Raw genomic sequence first — 22,854 nt, forward strand, 5'->3', positions numbered from 1 at the left:
CTCGATAGGTAGATGACGTTTCCCTGTAGACGGTAGCTAGTTAGTTGCCCAATATGGAAGATAATTGGCTGGTTAAGCCCTCCTGTCGAGGGGCGTATCACACGCGAGGCGACGCAGTGTACGCAGTCCGATTATATTATTGATTACCTTGTTCCAGGAGTGACAGGAAGACAGCTGTGAGGATTAACGGGGGTAGATTGCAAGTGTATTTTGGACTTAAAGAATATATGAAGAACTTACCAGTAGTTCGAAGAGATCGGTGACGTCACCAGTAGGGCTTTCATAGGATATCCCGAGCACAAGGCATCTTTCTTTCTGAGAGTGGTGGGGAAGAGAACTGTGGTAAGGGAGTGGAAACAGAGATAAACGGTAATGAGTTGATCAAGGAAAGGCGAAACGGGGGACGTGGCGGCGCACGGAGAACGCCAGCCACAGCAAGTGTAGAAGAAGGAGGAGGAGCAAGTGAAAATAGGACGACTGTATAAGAACGTCACAAGGGGTACGTAGCCGCAGGGGGCTACGTGCGCCTCGGCCGCAGGGGGCCGTAAGGGTGTTGTGTAAAGGAAGAAAGACAGAAGAAAATATACAAATGTAAATACTATATTTTAATAATTTTCCTTAGCGGACTATCGCAAGTCCCCAAACTTACGGGGCCAGGTAAAGATATAAGGCTGTATATTGTAAACTGCTAGTGAGATAACCGCTACCAAATAGGGGAAGGGTAACAAGTGGAGCGCTACTATGTCACACGGGACAGGATCGGGAGGGTGGGGGAACACCCTCACTACCCCACTACAACACATTTGTACAACACTGTCACCCCATAGGGAGAAACTGATCAAGTATAGCATAGAATGGACACAGGGGACGGACAACAAAATGATAACACCATGGCCGCCTAATGGTAGCTTCGATCCATATACCCAACATTCACTATTAAACCATTTGCATAATACATACAAAGGGAAGAAGTTGACAAACCACGTGGAGGTGTTTAACTTATGGAGGATGTTCCAGGGGTCCCGACCAGGACCAAATGGAATGTTCACTGTGGGGGAAATACCGGAAGAAAAAGAGATTAAGGAGGAAGGAGAGAATGGGAAAAAGGGGAGTGAAGACCCAAAGAACACGGGGAACGGACAAGAGGGAGGAGAAAAGAATAATAACTCAAAAGAAAATGAAATAGAAAAAGGAACAGAGCAACGATATACCCCTAGCAAAGGTAGTGAAAACAGAGGGAGGGGGGGTTGTACCCTTTAAGAGAATTAGGAGAAATAGAAAGAGGACAGTTAAGGGCGGCTGAGGGGTACTCGAACCCGGCATACAGCCCGCCACCATATGTGGCTCATAAGAAGATGCCAGCAGGGGAGGGGAGGACTGGAGAAGAACAAACTGTGGAAATAGGACATGATGAGTGGGTAGCCGCGCAGATATTATTAAAATTACGAGGTTCATTAACAGGAGAAGAGAAGGAGGTAGTAAGGAAAATAGACGAGGATAATACTAGGGAGAGTGGAATGACAGGGGAAGAGCTGTTACGTCAAAAGGAAGAGATTTTGGAGGAACGACTAGCAGAGTTAAGGGATGAGCAGAATGAACTGATCAAACAGCTCGAGAGGGAGGCAAGAGAGAGAGCGAGGGAAAGGAAAGAAGGTAAAAACAAATATGGGAAAAAAAAGGGAACGAACTGAGGAGCAAAGGAAAGAAGCTGACAGGGTAAAAGCAGCAGCAGAAAGGGTATCAAGGGCAGTGCTACGAGAGAGGAAAAGGGAAGAAGAAGAGAAATCAAAAGATATGGCAATGTGGAAGAAGAGATTACTATCAGAAACGACTAAGAAATACGAAGAAGGGAGGGTGATAGAGAGTATATTAGAAAGGGAGAGGGTGAGAGGGGAAAGGAAGAAAGAGGATGAAAGGATATTGGAAAAGATGAGTAGTGAAGTAATGGAGGAATTAAAAAGGAAAAGGGAGGAAATTGGTAGCGAGATGGAGGAGAGAAATGAAGGGGAAAGAGAAGATAGGAGAAGGGAGAGTGAAGTAAGGGGGGATGTATATAGAGACACAGAAGTAGCAACAACATCAGCGCAAAGGGGAGCAGTTGATAAAGGAGAAAAGGGAGAACCGGACCTAATAGACTTAAAAACAGTAACAATCAAGGGGAAAAAGACAGAGTGGGGGGTGCCGTTTATGACTGACTTTTGTAGTGAGGAAGAAGAAGGAATGGAGAAGGAAGGAAGAAACAGTGAAAGGGAAAGCCTAGATAAACTATACACCACCCGGACCAATACAGACTCACCATGGATCTGTAGGAGAAAGGATGAACTGGAGAGAAGTGAGGAGGAAGAGCAAGGAATAGCGGAAAGACAGACACATGAAACCACACCGTCACCATCACACCCTCTTCCATCCCACCCTACATGCTCAACCACCTCACGCTCATTACGTACAATAAAACTTGCGCCCTTCACAAACGAACTGACACCCTATGCATGTCGGCTTAGAGACCTCCCTAGACGCAGGCAGGAAGGACGAATACACACGCCCACATTAAATACAGGAAATGATGGAAGAAGGGGAAAAGATGGAGAAGAAAGAGTTACGAGCAGGGGAAATACGGACGAAATTGACGATGTAGGAGAGAGGGAAGAAGAGGAGGGGTGTGAGGACTCGATTTTATGGAACCCAAGGGGTAAAACGAGACACAACTTAATGCCACTTCTGGAGAGGGGAGGAGTTAGACCACAGTACGTCCCTTGGAAGCATACAGACAAAGAGAATATAAAGTGCAGGCTCCCATCATTAAGTGGAGGTGCGGGTAAATGGATATATGAAATGGAAAAACACACCGCAGGACAGAAACTGGCAGTGGGAGATGTTAAGGGCCTTCTAATATCGATATTAGGGGATGCAGCGGATGACATTTGGAAGAGAGTGGGATTCCCTGGGGTAACAATAGCAAACACATCGCATGATGGGGCACCATTCGCAAACTGCAGACATGCACTATGGCAGGCATTGAGGGTACAGTACCCAGACACATCAGACATAGGAGCAATTACCTCACGCAAGATGCGTGAGAACGAAGATCCTGTTGATTATATCCAGGAAATCCAAGAGAAGTGGCGCATGGAAACTAGAGAACAATGGGACAAAACACCAGCAATATTTTATCATATACTAGTACAAGGGCTCCCAGAAGGAGTTCAGAAACAACTGAAGAAAGTAGTGGGAATGGAAGCAAAAGCATGGCCAGAAATACAACTGACAATAGTGCATCATTGTAGGGCATGGCAAGGAAAAATGAAACAAAAGGAAGAGGACAGGAAAACGGAAGAGGCTAAACTAGTACAGAAAAAACTTACTAAATACACAATGGAAGGGGCACTAATAACTGCACCTACAACAATGACCCAAAGCCCCACACAAGTAGTGGCTGCACAAGATCCCTCCCAAATACCACCCTCACAGACAATAACACAACAGGTGCCGCCACTCCAACCATACACGACCAACATGGGAGGAGGATACTCAATGCCAGGAGCTGGGTATTATAATTACAACAGGGGAAGAGGAGGAATTATGAGAGGGAGAGGATACGGATATAACACACAACAGCAGGTGGGAGGACTTAGAAATTCCTACCCCACCGGGCAACCAGTATACCAGGACAACACAGGAAGCTTTCCATGGCAGAGTAGGGAACCACCGGTGTGTTGGAGTTGTGGATTAGTAGGGCACATGTCACGCACGTGTAGAGTAAGACCAGGTACACCATCATGGAGCGAACAGGGACAACCAAGGCCCACACAGGAACAGCGGGGCATACAGCAACAGCAGACGTTGCAACAGGGAAATGAACAGCAACAACTAATAACACAACAACAGCCACAGACATATTCACTGCCACAACAACAGGTAGCGATAACACAACAACCCCCAGCACAACAAACACAAATGGGTAGGGTGACGGTCCTGGGACACAACCCTTACACAGGAAATGGTCAATCGTTGTACCCTCAATAGGACAGCCCACAGACGGCCATGGTGTGTCCCATCCTGTCGGTAACACCTAATAGTGCGGAGGAACCACGCATAGAGGTAACGATAGGTGACAAAAAATTATCATTCCTTGTTGACACCGGGGCGACCCGGTCTTGCATAAGGGAAGGTAAATTTAAGATGTCGGGCGAAGCCATGAACACCCAAGGATTCTCTGGGGCTAGAGGGTTGGTTCCTTTTACTGATAACATTCCCTTATCTATAGGAGATTATGATATGTCAGTCCCACTTTTATATTATAGTGCCTCACCAGTAAATATACTGGGGAGAGACATCATGAACAGGTTGAATATGACGATCTCCTTTACGGAGGATGGCATAATTTGCTCTACTCCAGGAATTAACATGCTCACAGCACGACAGATTATGCAAGCATACTGCGGACAGACAGCGATTAGGGCTGAGCCAGTAGATGGCGAACTCTTCCAGTACGGGACAGACATGGCATTTGCATGGATGCCAGGGATAGAGGGAAAGATCTGGAGGAGGCCAGCAGCCTATTTGTTCAGACCAGAAACACCAGTCAATGAACAAGAAGGAAAGGTGATTCCAGTGGACATTGAGAGCATTATAGCAACAGCTGATTACATTGCTGTACATGCCCAAGACAGAGAAGGAAGAGCATGGAGGGCAGTGATAGCACTGGCAGAAGGATGTAGACTCACCCAGGTGTCAGATGAGGAGCTGTTCTCAGAAGAAAAGGAGGAAGGTGAAATGGTGTTTATGATGAGTGTGGAAATATGGCTAAGAGTGGCATACAAACAAGTGGCACAGAAAATGGCAATGGCACTTGAGGCACCCACATCCACCCCAGTTCCCTTCTTTGAGGAGGATATGACTAAAGTACCCACATCATTATGGACTACTAGCCCCTATGACGTGGGGTGCATAAAAAGTATAGGGGGAGTAAGGATAAAATTGAAAAAAGGTGCAATACTCCCCAGAGTGAAACAGTACCCACTATCAAAAGAGGCAGATGAGGGCATATATGAAACCATAACGGCCCTTATAGATAATGGCATATTGGTCCCCTCAGAATCACCATGTAACACGGCTGTATACCCAGTGCGCAAGGCTAGAGGGGGGTCTTGGCGCTTCATACAGGATCTCAGGCCCTTGAACAACATAGTAGAAGCAGAATATCCCATAGCCGCAAACCCGGCCACAATATTGTGTGGCATTCCAGCAGAAGCATCACGATTTACAGTGATCGACCTTAAAAATGCTTTTTTCTCAATACCATTGCACCCAGACTCACAAGATCTGACAAGCTTCACTTACAGAAACACAAAGTGGAAACACACCAGATTGCCACAAGGGTACTGCGAATCACCCTCAATATTCAACAGAGTAATACAGATGGATTTGGGTAACATTGAAGTGGAAAGCACAGTGTTGCAGTATGTCGACGACATAATAATTTGCAGTACAAACGAAAGAACATGCAGAGAGGACTCATTAAAGATGCTGACAATATTGGCTGAAAAAGTTTACAAGGTAGACATGGAAAAGTTACAGTACTGTCAAGAACAGGTACTTTACATTGGTCAGCTCATATATCCCAATATGGAAGAAAGATTGCACCACAAAGGGCACAGGCCATTTCAAAAACGCCAATGCCACAAACAGTGAGGGAACTGCAGCAGTTCCTGGGTCTGTGCAACTACTGTAGAGCATGGGTATTTGATTACAGCTCATACATAGGACCCCTGCTTGAGGCGTTAAAGGAAGCTAATAAAGGGGAGAAAAAGTTGGGGTGGACAATGGAAATGAAAGAGGCTTTTGATGAACTGAAAGATGCGATATCAACTGCTCCGGTACTGGCAACCCCAGACTATGAGCGACAATTCTTTATATTTTCACATTGCGACTCAGCAGTAATGAAAGCAGTGTTGGCTCAAAAAACAAGCATGGGCTACAAACCAGTAGCATTTTACAGCGGCCACTTAGATCCTGTGATGTTAGGTCATTTCCCTTGAGAACAAGGTCTTGCCGCAGCTGCTTTTGCGGTAGAAAAAGCATCAGCAATCACCATGGGGTGCCCAACGACACTGTTTGTGGAACATGCACTATTTGCAATATTGAATACACCTAAGTCCACCCTAACCACGCAAAGGGCATCAGGTTATGAGATCATCTTATCCAGAGCTGAACTATCAATTGTTAGATGTAGCACGGTCAACCCTGCAAGGTTCCTAGCAGAAGTACTTGAGGAAGGAGATTATGCCCACGATTGTACGCAAATAACTGAAATGTACTCATGTACTAGAAAGATTGAAGAAAACGCACTAGAGGGAGGTGAGCTCCTGTTCATTGATGGGTCATCAACTATCGACCAAAGGGATGGTATAAGGAGGACTGGGGCAGCAGTGGTAAAAATGATGGAGGTACCGGTGTGTGTGGCAATGAAATGTGTACAACTACCACAGCATTATTCCGCTCAAGCAGCAGAATTAATTGCACTAATTTTGGCGTTGAAGGAAAGCTTTGACAAACGAGTGACCATATATTCCGACAGCGCATATGTTACGTCCACTGTCCACTCAGGGCTATTGAAATGGAGAAGAAGAGGGTTTAGGAGAGCTGATGGCACTCCAGTGCAACATGCGCTCCTATTGGCTGAACTAATTGAAGCAATAAATGACCCCCAAGAATTAGCTTTGGTCAAATGCACCGCACACACCAATGGTGAAAACCACATTTCAAAAGGGAATGCAGCAGCAGACGCACATGCGAAGTATGCTGCATATTTTGGTGAGATATGGAACCCCCCAGAGTCAGAGAGAGGGAGAGGGAGGGGAATGGCTAAGGAGATGTTGATAAGAGAAGGGTACACCCATCTCCCAGCCACACAGATAATGGAGCTACAAGCGGCTGCACCAATGGCCGAAAAAGAAATATGGCTAAAAAGAGGATGCACAATGTCACCAACCGACGCACTATGGCGCCAGAGTGACACTGGGAAGATTGTAATACCACTGGCACTATTGAACACCGCCCTGAGCCAACTACACCACCCAGCCCACACAGGCAAGGAAGTAATTGCAGCACGAATTAGGGAAGACTGGTTCTGCCCCGAGTTAAATTCTCATGTGTCAAATTTTATCAGCAATTGTCTCACATGTCAACAGTTTACGGCCGGTCACACTCTGAAGGTGATAAGAGGTACTATACCCCGGCCAGAGGGACCCTTCCGACATCTCCATATTGACTATGTTGATATGATCAACGTATGTCAAGGAAATAGGTATATGATTGTAGTAGTATGCCCATTCTCGAGGTGGATTGAAGCAGGGCCCTGTTCACACCCAGATGCATTCAGAGCAGCTAAATTCCTAGTGAGGGAGGTCTTCCCCAGGTGGGGAATGTGCGAGGTACTGCGGTCAGATAATGGCCCACATTTCGCAAACGAAATGTTCCAGCACATCACATCCTTACTGAACATCAAGCATAAATTTGCATGTGCATATCACCCACAGGCCAACGGTATATGTGAACGCCTGAATGGCCTATTAAAGGAGGCAATTGCAAAAATACAGCAAACAACAAAGAAGAGTTGGTTGTATTGCCTTCCATTAGCCCTATTTGAACTAAGGAATAGACCAGGTTCCGACCACCACCTCACCCCTCACGAGGTGGTTACCGGACGTCAAATGCGCCTTCCCCTAATGCCAACATCAAGAGCATTTACCGACCACGAGAGTACTGCAAATGTCCTTGGTGATGAAATGTACCAATATGTGTCTTCTTTGATTACTAGTGTAGTGTTTGTGTCTCAACAGCTTGAGCGCACGCGGGGCGGGTCTAACAGCGATCAACAAGAAGACGCGGATAAAGAATTGGAAAAGGAAAGACTGTGCAAAGTTGCTAAAGGTGACCACGTACTACTTCGCAATTTCAACAGAAAGTGGAACAGCCCACGCTTCACTGGCCCCCATCTGGTAGAGGAGGTATCAACGAGAGCAGTAAAGCTACAGGACAAACGTGCCTGGAACCACCTACACGACGTAAAGATCTACAAACTCCAGACCCGCCCCAGCGCCACCGACAGGGCCACTGAAAGAACAACAACAGCGTCACCAACGGAGGAAGAGACTTCTACTGCAACTAACGGCCTAAGTGTCCCCATACCCTGCCACCCCCCAGATTCCCCAGAGACAACTACTGGACAAGAAAGGGGTGATCCCCATACCGCCCACCCCATGGTTACACGATCAAAGAGTAAAGAGACTTCCGCCAGTTGAGCCCCAAACCCTCTGCCCATTGACCCCCTACCCACTGTAGTAATAACTGAACTGAAGGACATTGTTTTGCACATATACACATGTAAACACCTGAATGTTCTCTTTCTTTTCTCTCGCACATGCAGGTACAGCGTATTATTGTACTACTAAGAAAGTAGATAACTAACCAATTCACTGCCCAGGAGTAGATGGTACCCTCAGACGATAATTACCTGGAAGAATTGTCACACCAATTTGTATATGAAATAAAACGGCCAACGTACCTGAAAAGAAGGTGGGTACGTGTCTACTACACAGCATTCCTCTTGGCCATAGAACATTCAATGCCCCACCTCCAACCATACTTGCCTGCCCTAAGAGATAGATCGCTTAGATTGGCGTGGGAACAGCTCTTCGCCTGGGCACTGAATGACTACTTGATAGGGAGAGCTTAAAAACGACAACTAACACTAATAACAAGCATATTAAGAATTTTCAGGCGGGCAACTGTAACGTCGCAAGAATAAGCTGCCGGACTGCAGCAAGGTAAGAGCAAAATGCCGGTGAAATTAGCATCTGTAATAAAATTGATGGGGATTTTAATGATCACCGGGTTCTTGGCTGCCTCTGTATGGCAGTACAGCTATGCTATCGATATTATTGCTGTACCCAAACCTAATGCACCCCCACCCCCAGCTGCAACAGGTGTTACGTCAGGTGGTACTAGTAAAAACCCACACAAGGAAAATAGAGTGAAACGCAGCACATACTCAGATATTAAAGGTATTGACAACTACATACAAGATTCAGCACACATCTCAAACAACATATGGTACCAACACATGACCCACATAGGTAAACAGACAACTGAAGACAGCTGCTAGGTTTGCTCATTAATTCCATACGCCATGAGCGCTTCTCGAACATTTGTTGCCACGGAGATAGATGAAAAAATAGCACGATGTATAATATACCTGGCACTGTTCCAGACGAAAGGAAGATTTCAAGGGACAGTGGTGCATCTGGTGTGGAAAACACGAGATACATATCCATATGAAAACAACTTCCTCAAGACTTATTTGAGTTACCACAAGAGCAGTTTACATGCTGAAGGATTCAAATACATAACAAGTGGTCCTGAAAAAGGAGAAACAAAGAAAGTAACACTGCAGTACCTACCATGTGATTGGTACGCCACTGAAGTCCCTGGTAAAAACGTCTGTTGGGAAAGACCACTGGTGATAATAACAGGGAAGGTGTACATGAACAACAAATGGGACATAGGAGTGGTTGGCAGCAACATGGTAACAAGAGAAAATATTTCAACTATTGATGGACACAACCATAGATGTTGGATGACTTGGGTCAAGTATGTACCCATGCTCACGTGGATGGAGAAGGATGAAGACCCAATAACAATACTGCCGCTAACTGCGCCTAAGGTATGCTACCAACATAAAGGAGAAGTGGACGTAGGATACAACACCAACTGTGAAAGCGTGATGGAGTTACCTGAGGGGGGAGCAGGAACAGCAGTAGTAATGGACCATTACTGGGCCTGTGGAGACAAGGCATACCACACACTGCCCCCTCTGTGGAATGGTGTATGCACAATAGTACACGTTAATGTACCATCACCAGTGGTGCCCCAGAAACATGTGAATATGGCGAATTTCCCCAAAATGGATGAAGGAAACAAGAGGAAGAAGAGATCTGCACAGCTTCAGAAGGGGCAAGAGAGCAGGAACAACGGCAACAACACCGTCCTGAATAGGAAGAAAAGACAAGGAGAACCTCTGACAGGAAATTACCTGTGGGGAAGGTCGGAAACAGCACTCACTTCAATTCCGCCAGAACACAGACTATTCAGCAGAGCAGCAATGTTCTTCTCCTCAATAATACATCCGGGACTACAGGCTTACGCAAACGCAAAATGGCTCCAGATAACTAGGTGGGAACTAATGATGACAATTAACTCTACAGTGAATGGATTCAACGCAATAAAAGAGGAACTGCGCGCTGTGAGGATGGTAGCGCTTCAGAACAGATATGTACTGGACCTCTTCACAGCAATGGAAGGAGGAGTTTGCGCTAAGATAGGACAATCATGCTGCACATTCACCCCTGCCAACGATGCTGACAATGGTACACTGACAGAAGCAGTTTTACAATTGACCCAGATGCACTCAAAAATGATGGATGAAAGTAAAGGTGTGAAAAAGGATGAGAGCTGGTTTTCAATATTATGGTCATGGATGCCATCTTGGCTGTCAGATGGACTGAAGATTATAGTTGGATGTACTATTTTGGCTGGAGCTACACTGATCATAATAAGATTTTGGAAGGCCCGGAAGGCACGCACCACAGACGAGATGATCGAAATGGTTGGTATGCACACCTCTTGATGCCAACAGATGACGGCAAACACACAGGCACAATCATAAAAGAGAGAGAGAAGTTGCGCAACCATATCATCACCAACCACCTGGACCCACCATCTGTGAAGCTCGAAAACCCAAGAAACCCAAAGAGCTACATAGGGAAATGGGTATACTGCACTCCTGGAGGAACCTGTGAATATATGTATTGGTCATTTGAAGACCATGTTAACCACTATGGACATTTGGGAGGAATAACTAAAATATGGAGAGTAAGAGGAGATAAAGAAAAGGATATGTTTGTGGTCGACAAGTCGACCAGAGGGGGGACTGAAGTGGGAGAATGGAAGAACAGGCTCCCGCCCTTCCCCTCTCGCGCTTGGCCTAGAGGATCACGGCCCAGACACCCGCCACGAGAGGAGTTTGCCCATCTACCAGACGACCAAATACCCTGGTACAGGAACATACGGATGTGCCCACCAGCCTGCCCTGCACATGCCGACACCTGCGGCATGGATGGACTCGACTGAACCATCCAGCACTAAATCAACACGTCGTTAGAGATGCCATGACGACCTAGCCAACGGTTAGCACACCTGTGCAAACATGCACACCGGACACTCCCACACCAATCCACACGAAGAATATACTCAGTGCTATGACGTAGGTGACAGACATACCCACGGACGTGCATCTTTATTATTTTCCACATAGGCTCTCAAAATGCAGAAACGCAAGACGCATAATGAACTTATCTAAAAAGGCTTGCTCACGCTTCTTCTAAGAACCATGTACCATAATGAAGAATATAACGGAGACACGATACTGAGGATAGAGCAATATGATACCGTAACCTAAAGCGCTCTGCATCAAACGGGTCCACCTATGCACCAGGCCCAAGTAGGCCGCAAGCAAAAGCTTCCATGAACATTGAATGAGCAAGAGCTCGGTTGCTGACCCTGCAGAATGAGCCCGGCGAAAGCACACCGCCAAGGGCACGATGTTGCAATCTCGCACGCCGCAAGCCAACGCCAAGGTCGCACCTGCAAGATAAACCAGGCACACAGTGGGAAAAACAATATTAATTGTGCTAAATTTTGCCTCAAACACGGTCCCACCTCACGTGACAAAGCCAAACCTGACAGGATACCAAGCCCAGGAGGAAGGAGACGCCTGAATCCCACGTTTCAAGACACAGGCAGATACAATTAAAAGACTCATTGGACATCTGCAGCAGTGGGAGTAGTCGACCTCCCAACATATGAATAAATCCTCACATTGTTTACACCTACCCATAGTAAAACATTGTTGCAAATGACAGGTGCACCGCGAGCTGAGAACAGCGATAGTCTCAGACTGGGAGGCTCGCGAGCGGACCAATCAGAACATGGGGCTCTTATCACTGACGCCATTAACATTGACCAATCCTCAGAGGTCTTCATGTAACAATTTTCATGTATCAAATTAAAGGGACAGCCCAAGTATATCACCTGACTAACCCTCAACCACTAACATCGTTCTCTATATGTATGCTATACTAACCCTACCACTCGAGTAACCAATCCAGAGTGGAAATAGGTTTTTTGCTAAACTTTCTAAGGTGACGCAAGTAGCGCGTCATACTAAGGTAAAAAGGGCCTGCGAGCCCCACGATTGTGTGTGTGTCAGGACGGACGCGTACGATCCTTGACCCATCCCTGCCGTTTTGTCTAATAAACAGCAGAGTCACCTTGCTTCTTGCGTGTGTCTCATACTCTATCTCTTTTGGGATATACGGGAGGAGTTGGGGCCTCCCTGCCCGGAGGTCTGCGGACGGCCCGGCCGACCCCGGCAGAATTTCCCCCCGACAAGTGTGCTAAGTGTGCAACTTTGGCGAGTCATTTTCAGGGAATAGCCCCAGGTCGAAGGTTATGGGAAGTCAATATGATGGCCATTGTGCAAACAGCTGGTAATGGTGGTAGCTTTAGAGATGCTTTGACCCATCCGGAACCGTAAGTCCCTTGAACATTGGGCGTTCTTAAGGAAACTATAGATTAGCCAGAGCTGTTCAAGTTAGAGAATGGTTGCATCCCCCCAACCAAAAGCTGTGGCATTAGACTACAGTTGGGGAGTAATGGCATACGAGGATGGACACAAAACTTTTAGGTGTTTGGTTATTTACCCACTCGACTGCCCATGGCCATGCTAATCCCTGTGGCTATTCCCACCCACGTCCTGCTCCTCCGCGCCCAGAACGCATCCTCTTGGGATCTCTTTGAGCTAGCTTTATTAAGCCTTACCATCACACTATGTGCTCAAAATCCCGACCAGTGTTTTTTAAAGCAGTCTTCCAAGAAGGGGAATCAAAACCAATCACTGTGGAGGAGCCTATGCGAGGAAACGGAGCAGTTGTGGAGAGAGGCACAGTGGATTAGCCTTTCCAGGAAGCCATAGGAGGGAATCGTTTATGAGCACAAAACAGCAGACTGCATGTCTACATAGTAAACTATTATCGACTGTACATTATGTGTTGAATGTTCAGTGCGTTTTTGCTTCTTTGTGATCAATAAAGTGAAAAGAAGATTTTTTTAAATAAAATGATGGCACTTCTTCCAGATTAGTGACAGTGTGAGTGCACCTGTGCACAGCAGTCAGTGGCCCAGGTAAAGAACAAGGTTTACAGGGTGAAATAACAATAATCAGCGTCAAGTTCACGGATAACTTATTTGCTCATCTGTATCCTCATCTGGTAAAATATACTTTGTGCTGTTAAATGAAAACACCTGAATTTCCTCCCACCAATAAGATACATATATTTTCCCCAACAAGACCCTTGAGCACGGACCTGTAAATGGACATAGTCGTAATCTTCCAACCAGCCACTTTCGTTATTCTCACAAGGTCCATCCGGAGATTCTCCAGCAACAAATTTGGGAGGGGAAGGCAATGGCCTAGACTGTATGCTTGGCTTTTCCGATTGGCACGTTTGGTAAATTGACAGGGTGTTGGCAGTGTGGCGGGCGTTCTCAAGCCCGGTCTGAGCATCAACAACTACTGACTTTTGCCTAGTCCTTTTGAACAGCAAGGATGCATTTCCATGGAGAAACGAGGCCAGTTGCTTGGTATCGTCTGGGATTCCCCGGGAGTACATGATAAAGTGATCCAAGTCATCCGATGTGCCCGGCTTGTTTATCACAAGGGCGTTCAAGGCCCAGTTGCAGCTGTCCAAGGCTTGGCTATGCTTCAGCAGGGCTTGGTAAATATCCTCCATCTTCTGAAGTTGCTTGCTGAGCTTAGTGTGCAAAGTGCGGTCTGATGCTTGTGTGGCATTGCTTACGGCCCCCCGTGCAAACTCAAGAAATTCTCGTACTCTGGTCTGCACATTTTCGGCAGAAGTCTTGATGGCCTGCGCATGGATCTCCATCTGCTGATGGCTCCTCCAGCTTCCACTTATGAAGGACATAAGGTGAGATACAGAGCTGGCAACATTGTGCTGGAGTTTGGCAAGCATCTCCATGGCCACATCCAAGTCCACGTTCAGCTCCCTCACGGGCGGCTTTGGGGGCACGACGGCCGACTCTTTAACAGGGATGGTGTCCAGTGAAGAGTTGGAGATGTTACTTCTTGTGCTGCCAGTGCTGGACGCAGAAAGCCGCTTGAAGTTACCCGTGAGATCTTCCACGGCTTTTGCTTCCCTGTCCGGCTGTGGAGGGACATCATAAATATATTCCTCCTCATTTTCCAAAGATACTTTCCCGGTATGGGCCCCTCTAGGGATATCGTACACGTCCTGCAGAAACACTGGCCCTCCCAGCTTCCTTGGGGGCGTATCGTAGGTGTCCTCCCGGGTGGCACCATCGCAGTTACCTTTGCTTGTGGGCGGAATATCGTAGATCTACAAAAACAAAAGAAAATAATCATAAGTACATGCCACATTCAGATGAATCTATTCAGCTGTATTCAGTCCAATGTTTGCAGGTTCAAAGCACATTCTGTCTCCCATTAAACCCATTCATGAACAAAGAAGAGACAAGTGGCAGCAATCATGCAAGGAGGTCATGCGTAACACGCCCTGCATCTAAGAGGCAACTTATTCCACATTTGGACTTTCAGTGAACATGTAGATGCAGGCAGATGCTCGCACCCCTGTCTATATATGCACAAGACAACAAGCCCCACCAACCATCCTACCTGTGTTTTTAGAGCAGTAACAGCAAAGAGGTTACACTTGCCTGGGAATGTGTAAAACACACCTCAGGTTCCATAAACTGCACTAGCAGGATCACTACAGCAAAGTGGATGCAAACCCATTCCAATTGGTCAGCTTTTACACTGCAGAGGTACCTCTTGTGAGTGAATGGACACAATTTGGGCGTCAGAACTCGCGAGTGCCACATTACAAGTCCCAAATCTGTCCTTTTTCTCCATCAGCATTGCGTACAAAGGTCATCGTCACATTGAAGAGGCACAAAATGCTGCTCCCATAAGGGCGGTCAGCTACTAAGATCGAGGATTATCGTCCACAAGCACACAATTAAGTGGCATGGAAACCCTGGGACCACAAAACAAATCTAAACAGGGGATGCCTGTAAAATGCACAAAGACATTTCTGGTTTCTGTGTGGCGTGGCAATGAATCAAGCTTATCACTATGAACAAAAACCCCTGCTCACACAGCACTGTGATGCTTCGAGCACTGCACAATACCATATCGGCAGCTTTTTAGTTTTGGTTATTACGGGACACTAAAGCTGTGGCATTAGACTACAGTTGGGGAGTAATGGCATACGAGGATGGACACAAAACTTTTAGGTGTTTGGTTATTTACCCACTCGACTGCCCACGGCCATGCTAATCCCTGTGGCTATTCCCACCCACGTCCTGCTCCTCCTCGCCCAGAACGCATCCTCCTGGGATCTCTTTGAGCTAGCTTTATTATGCCTTACCATCACACTTTGTGCTCAAAATCCCGACCAGTGTTTTTTAAAGCAGTCTTCTGAGAGTTAATGACTTAATTGTCGCTGTAAACATGCTACTGTTGTAATGAAAAGGACTTAACCAGCTCGGCCTTCAGCAACCCGATTTATAAAGCAACATGCATGTCCTTCGCTGAAGTCCTGTTAAAAAAACAAAGCATTGTCAAAGCCAACAGGTTTGGCTTGTGTATACGTATTAGGCATTTGCCAGGGACTGCTATTATATGCCCAGGTACTCACACCATTTTGCAACTACTAGCATCGACGACCAGTTTATACCACTACAGCAGTGCCTGACAAATGCCTTTTCCATGTCTACACAAAAACCAAAACTTTTGCCATTACTGATGCTTGTTTTAATTGGCCAAAAGCAACATTATATGCAGAATTCTTTGATGGACATTAACAAACCTGCCATTTTGCCAGATGTGTGTACTTTCACTTGTTTGGCACTGTAGGCATGAAAAACCTTTGAGCACTGCTGGATACAAAGATACTAGGGGGACCAGACGTCCCGGTTTTCCCAGGACAGTCCGTGGAAAATCACCCTCCGTCCTGGGGTCCAGGGAGTTTTTTCATTTTAGAAACCCCGTCTGGGGTTTGCAGGGTTGGGTGGCTATGTTCATTAAAACTGTAATTTATTTTCACAACACTTTCAGTATTTTGAAGTTGGAGGATTGGCTCGAACCCCCAACCTTCCAGGTACAAGTCACAACACTTACTGACTGTGTGACAGAGACTGGCTCGGAAATGAGTGTACAGCAAGCCATGTGATATCCATTAGAGCAAACGCCCGTTTTGAATTAACATGCCAAGATTCACGGACAAAACTGCACAAATGAGATCATATACATGAGATCAGATAAATGAGAACTCTATATAGAAAGGAGAAGTGCTGGAAATATGATTGGGTGATAGTTGTGGGGGTGTGTTGGGTGAGGGGCAGTAATTGGTGGGCTGCGATGGGGTAGTCCCTCTTTTATGTTGTTGGTCGTCCCGGTTTATCGTTTTGGAAATCTGGTCACCCTAAAAGATACCCCTGCCCACACTACCTCTCGACAAAAGGGCAATTTAAAGCAATCCAATTAAAGACACACTGCAGTTGGGGAAGATATTCCAAGATATGGAAGCGATGAAAGTAATCTACTTTCCAGCTCCCAGAAAAGGCAAAAAGATTTTGAAAACAGACGCGCAAGGACAGAAATACAAAGGACCAAAAATGCTGCAAAATACATGAAATACTACAATCCGGTTAGACAAGCATAGTAATGTCAATTGTGTCTACCTTTGCAGATGGCAATATTGTATTTTTGCAGCACCCATACAACACATCGAACACTGTGTTGCCCTTGCTAATGGTTCTTTCTTTTCTTATTGTATTAAGTTCAAGAGACCAACAGGGCTTCTTTTTCATTGACCCGCCGCCCCTAGAAAGTCATCCAACCGAAATTGATTCTAGGACACGCGTAGTAAAACGTATGGCGGCAATTAAGGAAGTCAGCGCCCACTTTAGATTGTATACCACAAATTCTGCAAACAGGGGGCAGAGGAGGAATCTTGCACAAATATTGTTCCCTCAAACTCTGCAACGCACCACATGTCAAAAACATGTGATCCAAAAACTCATCTGATCCCAAGATTGTCTCTCTGGGCCCCCAGGATTTAATAAGTAGGCAGGACATACAAATTTAATCTTAAAAATGTATTTCTAAGCCAATTTCTGGGAGATTTTAATAAAAAAGCAGTACATCACTCCCCCCCCTCTAATCCTACCAAAAGATGATAGTTTATGATGGGAGGTGGAGTCTCTCGTTATACGCCAATCATAATCCCAGAGTGCTTTTTAAACACGTTTGGTTTCTTAGACTCTCCTGGGACAGATGTAGTCTGTTTAATATGGTGTTATAGTCTTTCACCCAGTTCTTAAAAACTTCTTGGTTACCCTCACATATGATTAGATTCAAAATAAAAATGCCTCAATTGAGTGGAGGTTCTTAAATCTTGCAAAATAAACACATTTTCGAGCTGATTTTGGCTTCAATCGATTGGAGAACACGCCAGAAATAGGGACACTTTGAGGCAGTGAAAATGCTTTCCTCTAAACGAGACCTTCAAGCAACAACCAGCATTTAAAATGATACATTAAAATGTACTCTGTACCATACAAGGAATCACTTTAGCATTATAAAATGTTAAAACTGGGACAATAGAACACTTCTCACATCTCAAGCAGATTCTCTTCATTTGTGCCACATGTTTCGCTGCTCTTAATCTAAGCTTGTCAAATTGCAAATGTCTTCTGCTGTCCTTGAAAATGTTAAAACCCATATACTTAAAATTATCCACATTCTCCAATGTATATTGCCTGATGTACCAGTTATGCCAAATCCTGCCTCAGACAAGCGACTAATTGACAAGACCACCAGGGCCATAGGGTCATTGGCAACAAGGTTAGGGGTCGGTCACACGATCAAAAACAGCAAAAGTGTGAAAACAACCCCACAATTTCCAGCCAATTTGGGGCAATAACTACAACTCCCAGCATCCAGAGTGAAGACAGATGACATCATGTTGGGCACGGCAGCAGAATAAAGGAAGACTGCGCCCACTCATCTCTGCTAATTAATGCAGAGGTTGCCAAGGAGCTGGGTCATGGAGGAGGAGCAAACCAGGCATGAGAAAAGGGTGGGACGGCAGCCACAGCAGGTCCGTGAAGCAGAGAAGCCACACAACGAGAGGACTTGCATGGAAGCAGTCCAGTTAGTATAGATAAGTATCGGACACAACACTTGTTTATCTTACACTGTAGGCGTGAGGACAGCTCGTGGTTTGGTAACGTGGAAAGGACAGCCAGCCAATCGGGACTTCCTAGAGACAAAGGAAAGGGTAGTTCCGGGACCCTCCATCGCATCCTGTCCTTCCAAACACACTGGAGCCAGAGGCAGGTTTCAGGGCTGAAGCACGCCAAAGACAAAATGAACAAAGGGCTCAAATCTGCCTCAACACACAGTAAAACCCAAGAAAGACCTCACAAACAGAAAATGCTGAAAGAAGAAGACCGGGGCCATTTTGACGAAATGGTCACCCATGGGTGCTGTATTGCAGCTGAGGGTTCAACCTGCGGCAGAAAAGCACAATGGTAGGAAAATTAAACCACTGTCACCAGCCATTTAAATTAGGGAGGGTAACACCTTATGAGAAATCTGAGGGATTTCTCTGTGACACTGCACTGAAGGTTCTGTGTGTCACAATACAAAACGTAGATGCCTATGGAGTTTGTCAGACTCCAAAAACAGTGAAAACACATAATCCAAATCAGGTCAAAACACATGAGAGTGAGAAAAGGGTCTCACTCACTCCAGGGTTAAAATTACAAAGTCCTACGTCCAGCAAAAGAAATGGGGTCTCTAAGGTTGAAGGGGATTAGCACAGAAATGCGAATGCTCCCCAACACCTAGCACCTTGCAGTTACTTCAAAGGGGTAGGCAGAGTTGCACTCCACCTGATCATCAGCATAGAAATGCTCAAACAGAGCTATTGTTCAGATATATTCACCAGTGACTGACTAGTCTGAAGTTGAATAATGCACAATGGAGGGCACTGCAAAACGAGTTTCCTCTAGTCACGTTAGAAAAAGACTGTCAACATAGAGTAAGGAAAAGTATGTGGAAAGTTTTAACAGCCTTTTCAAAAGCTGACAAAGGGAAGACGAGGATACTCAATGGAACAGCAACAGGCAATCTACAACACTCATTTTAAATCAAGGTGATTTATATAGCACAGAGGGGAGAATGTTTGGGTGCATGGGACTCAAACAGACGCAAGTACTAGAAGACTATTTCTGGTATGCAGCATTTGTCTGCTGGAGCTTGTGAATCTGTTTAATGTTCACATACATACAGAGACTAGCGAGCGTGAATCCCCCCTCTTAGGGGGGCGTATGCACGATACAGTATTAAAAACATTCTTTCACTGCTTATCAGACTTGATAGTCAGCCCTGCTTTGCGTATCTATACACTAATACTTCGTGAAAATATGCACTTAACCCAACAACTCGTCTCGGGAGGATAGCTCAGGGGCAACGGGCTCGCCTTGGAAGCAAGACGACGCGGAGCAGCACAGGTTTGATCCTCGGGTCCGTGCTTAGAAACCTCTGGGTATTAAGGTTGCTGTAAATAACCAATTCTTATAATTATATTATAACAGAGCCACCTTGCATAGCATACTTGGGGGTACAGTGACCAGAAATCCAAGGGCCACCACCTCTTGTAGAGCGTCCTCTTGGTTTTGTGGTAAGCTCCTTATGTGCTAGGGTGCAGCATCTCTGCATGCACAGTCCCATTCATATTGCAATACATGCCTTGCCGATTGTGGCTTTTGAAATTATGTAAAAAAGATACCCAAATAATTGGTTGGTTTTCCTGAAAAGCCAGGTGATAGCCAAGCAGACTATGACTGCACTGTGCATGCTTAGCGTCCACGCCCACCTTCCTGCACTATAAATTGAGTCTTTAAAATGCTGGTAGCTTGCGGATTGGTTCACATGGGGAACTTTGGCGTCAATTTAGGTAAAAACCCAGGACATGCTTGAAACACCACCTTCTCCTTGTGTATTGCTACAAAGGATTGTTGAATTGATGCGGACTGTAGCATGCTAACCCTTTACATTGAAGTCACTGCAATCAAAGTCGCTACAGTGTCACTTAACTGTTTTAAAGAACATCTGCGTATTGGGTTCAAAGGGCAATAGCTTGAGCGGCGTGTGGAGGACAGCAGTCCAAACTTGGCGCTGGGATGGATACTGGAGGGTGCAGCCTCTTGACTCCCTCAGTGAAAGTGTGAACTACTAGGTCTTTCCACCGTGTGACCTTGTGTTGAGAAGTGTCATACATGGCTAGCATTGAAATGTGTACCTTGAGCGAATTGCATACTAATCCACTGTACAGTATTGACAGCATTTGATTTGGTAAAATGGACTTAATTGATTGCTTGTTTTGTAAACCAATATATAAACTATTCCACTTATCAAAGTTCCAGTTGTGTTTTCGGTGTAGAGGCATCCTTGAAGCTCTTCCAGCACCTTTGAGGCCATTGCACATTTTCAAATTCTAGGACTTTTAAGCTGAGCTGCCACATTCATAATGTGAGGTGAGGATATGGATGTGTAACTTGCTGATGCTGCAGAGTTAGTAGATCTTGGAATGGATAATGTCTTGTCGGTGGTTTGACCAGCATGCGTAGAAGATGTGGATACCACAAGTTGATGCTATGAAAATGAGCATTAAGCTTTAACTCTGTCAAACTTTTGCACCATTTTGTAATCAGCAGAGAAAGCTTTAGCATCTCACCCATAGAACATTGCTGGGAACATGGACGTAAAAAGTCAGCATTTGAGCATTTACACATGCTGGAAAATAAGTCTGTGCAGCGTGCACATCTGCTGGAGCGTGCACACGCTTAGTTTCCACTGGGGCTCCGGTAACATGAGAACAGTGAACTTGTCCACAAGGCATTTCTCAGTTTTTGCTGCATGTTGAGACACTAACGATGTTCCTCTCTTTATGCGCCAGTCTAAATCTGTTTTAACAACACATGCTTTCACCCTTATCTGGGATTGGAAGCTGTGTAACACTAGGCATATTGCTAGCAATGCCAATACATTGATGTGCAAGTCCTTTTCCTCCACTGACCATTGGAAACATGAAGCAACTAGAGCGGGAACGACACATGAAGACGCTGGATGAAAGATACATAGTTATGACTTCCGGTAGAGTTATCATACAGAATCTTTGCAGATTGCAAATCGGTTAATAGGGTGTAGGTTTCGGTACCAGCTATTATGTCTTGTCTCTCTTTCATACAAGAAGTATGCGGACTGTGTATCTTAGTGGTGCTCTCTTTGTTAGACCTCTTCTATGTCCCTCTTTTGTAGAAGTGCCTCTACTTATACTGGTGACTGATGTTGTTTGCATATGCGTGATGTTACAATATGATAGGACATAAGTCATTTATAACGCGCCTGTACACAAGTGTTTCTATGCGCGACAAGGAAGGGAAGAAAGAGTGAGGACAAGACAAACGATCTTACTAGGCCTTGTGCCGTTCAGATCATGCAAGTGCGATAATGCAAAGTGCAGGGGATGGGAGAGGGGAAAAGCCGAGGGAGGGAAGGGGGAAGTGCAATTAGGCAGACATTGATCTGAGTGAGTGCAGCCAGGGCAATGCGGCTCTGGGTAAGTGCAAGGAGGCAGGGGACTGTAGGGTCCCAGTTACAGTCCCTAAGTGTGCGGTAGGCCTGGAGGCAGTGCAGGGACTAATGGTCGTGGAGGAGCCTGGTACCCAGTGAGACTCCGAGAGTAGCCAGGCAACCAGTGAGTGCAGCACACAGTAGGTCAGCAGGGGAGAGAGCGAGAAAAAGCAGAGATGAAAGGGAAGGTCTTGAGCTGCTTCCTGAGCTCCAGGTGGTCCGGCTCATGTTTGAGAGGGGTAGGGAGGCCATTCCAGAGGGAGGCACATGCAGAGGAGAGAGATCTACTCCCCACTATCTGCCTGGAGAAGCGTGTGACCCTCAGAGAGTTGGAGGTGGCTGAGCAAAGGGCTCGAGAAGGAAGGTGTTTAGGAAGAGATATAGTTGGATGCAGTATAGGCCCCAGGCCCCAGAAAGCCTTGTGGAAAATGCAGAGGGTCTTGAACTTGATCCTTGCAGCCACTGGGAGCCAGTGGAGAGACTTCAGGGCTGGAGAGATACAGTCCCTAGGCTTGAGGCCAAGGACAAGTCTTGCAATACTGTTCTGGATTAGTTGAGGGTAGAGGAAGACGGAAGACAGACTGAGAAAGAGGCTGTTGCAGTAGTTCAGCCTAGAGGGAATCAGGGCTCTGGAGACAGTGAGCTTCTGGGGGAAAGTGAGAAAAGGAAGAATACCTCTGAGGAGGTGCAGCTGGTAGTGGACCTTCTTGGCCAGGTCCATGATGTGAGGAGAGAATGGCGTTGAACATAGTATATTACAAGTGCTCTTAGGAATTCAACACAATTGGGGTTACATATAGTGTTTACTAATTGGACTGTGATGACCAACTGAAGTGATGGACTATTCTCCCCACTCACCAACTCGGAAGGTATGGGAGAACACCAGGTTGTACAAGTTGTTGTGGCAGGGCTGAAATTAGTGGGCCCACGCCTGACTCTTGCATGTCCTCTCCTGTTGAAACGATCTTGCCCTTGGTGGTATTGGGATGGTC

General features: G+C 45.9%; 1 protein-coding gene across 2 annotated transcripts in view; it reads right to left on the reverse strand.

Moving 5' to 3' along the window:
- Positions 1-22,854, reverse strand: part of BCAR1 (BCAR1 scaffold protein, Cas family member) — a 329,630-nt gene that overhangs the window by 59,112 nt on the left and 247,664 nt on the right. For both annotated transcript variants that reach the window (XM_069604505.1, XM_069604502.1), the window contains one exon: positions 13,485-14,534. In XM_069604505.1, the coding sequence (XP_069460606.1) occupies positions 13,485-14,534 (1,050 nt within the window). The remainder of the gene's footprint in view (positions 1-13,484; positions 14,535-22,854) is intronic.

Source organism: Ambystoma mexicanum, chromosome 1p (assembly GCF_040938575.1).
Source record: "Ambystoma mexicanum isolate Mex_15411 chromosome 1p, UKY_AmexF1_1, whole genome shotgun sequence".
In the NCBI taxonomy this organism is placed as follows: domain Eukaryota; kingdom Metazoa; phylum Chordata; class Amphibia; order Caudata; family Ambystomatidae; genus Ambystoma; species Ambystoma mexicanum.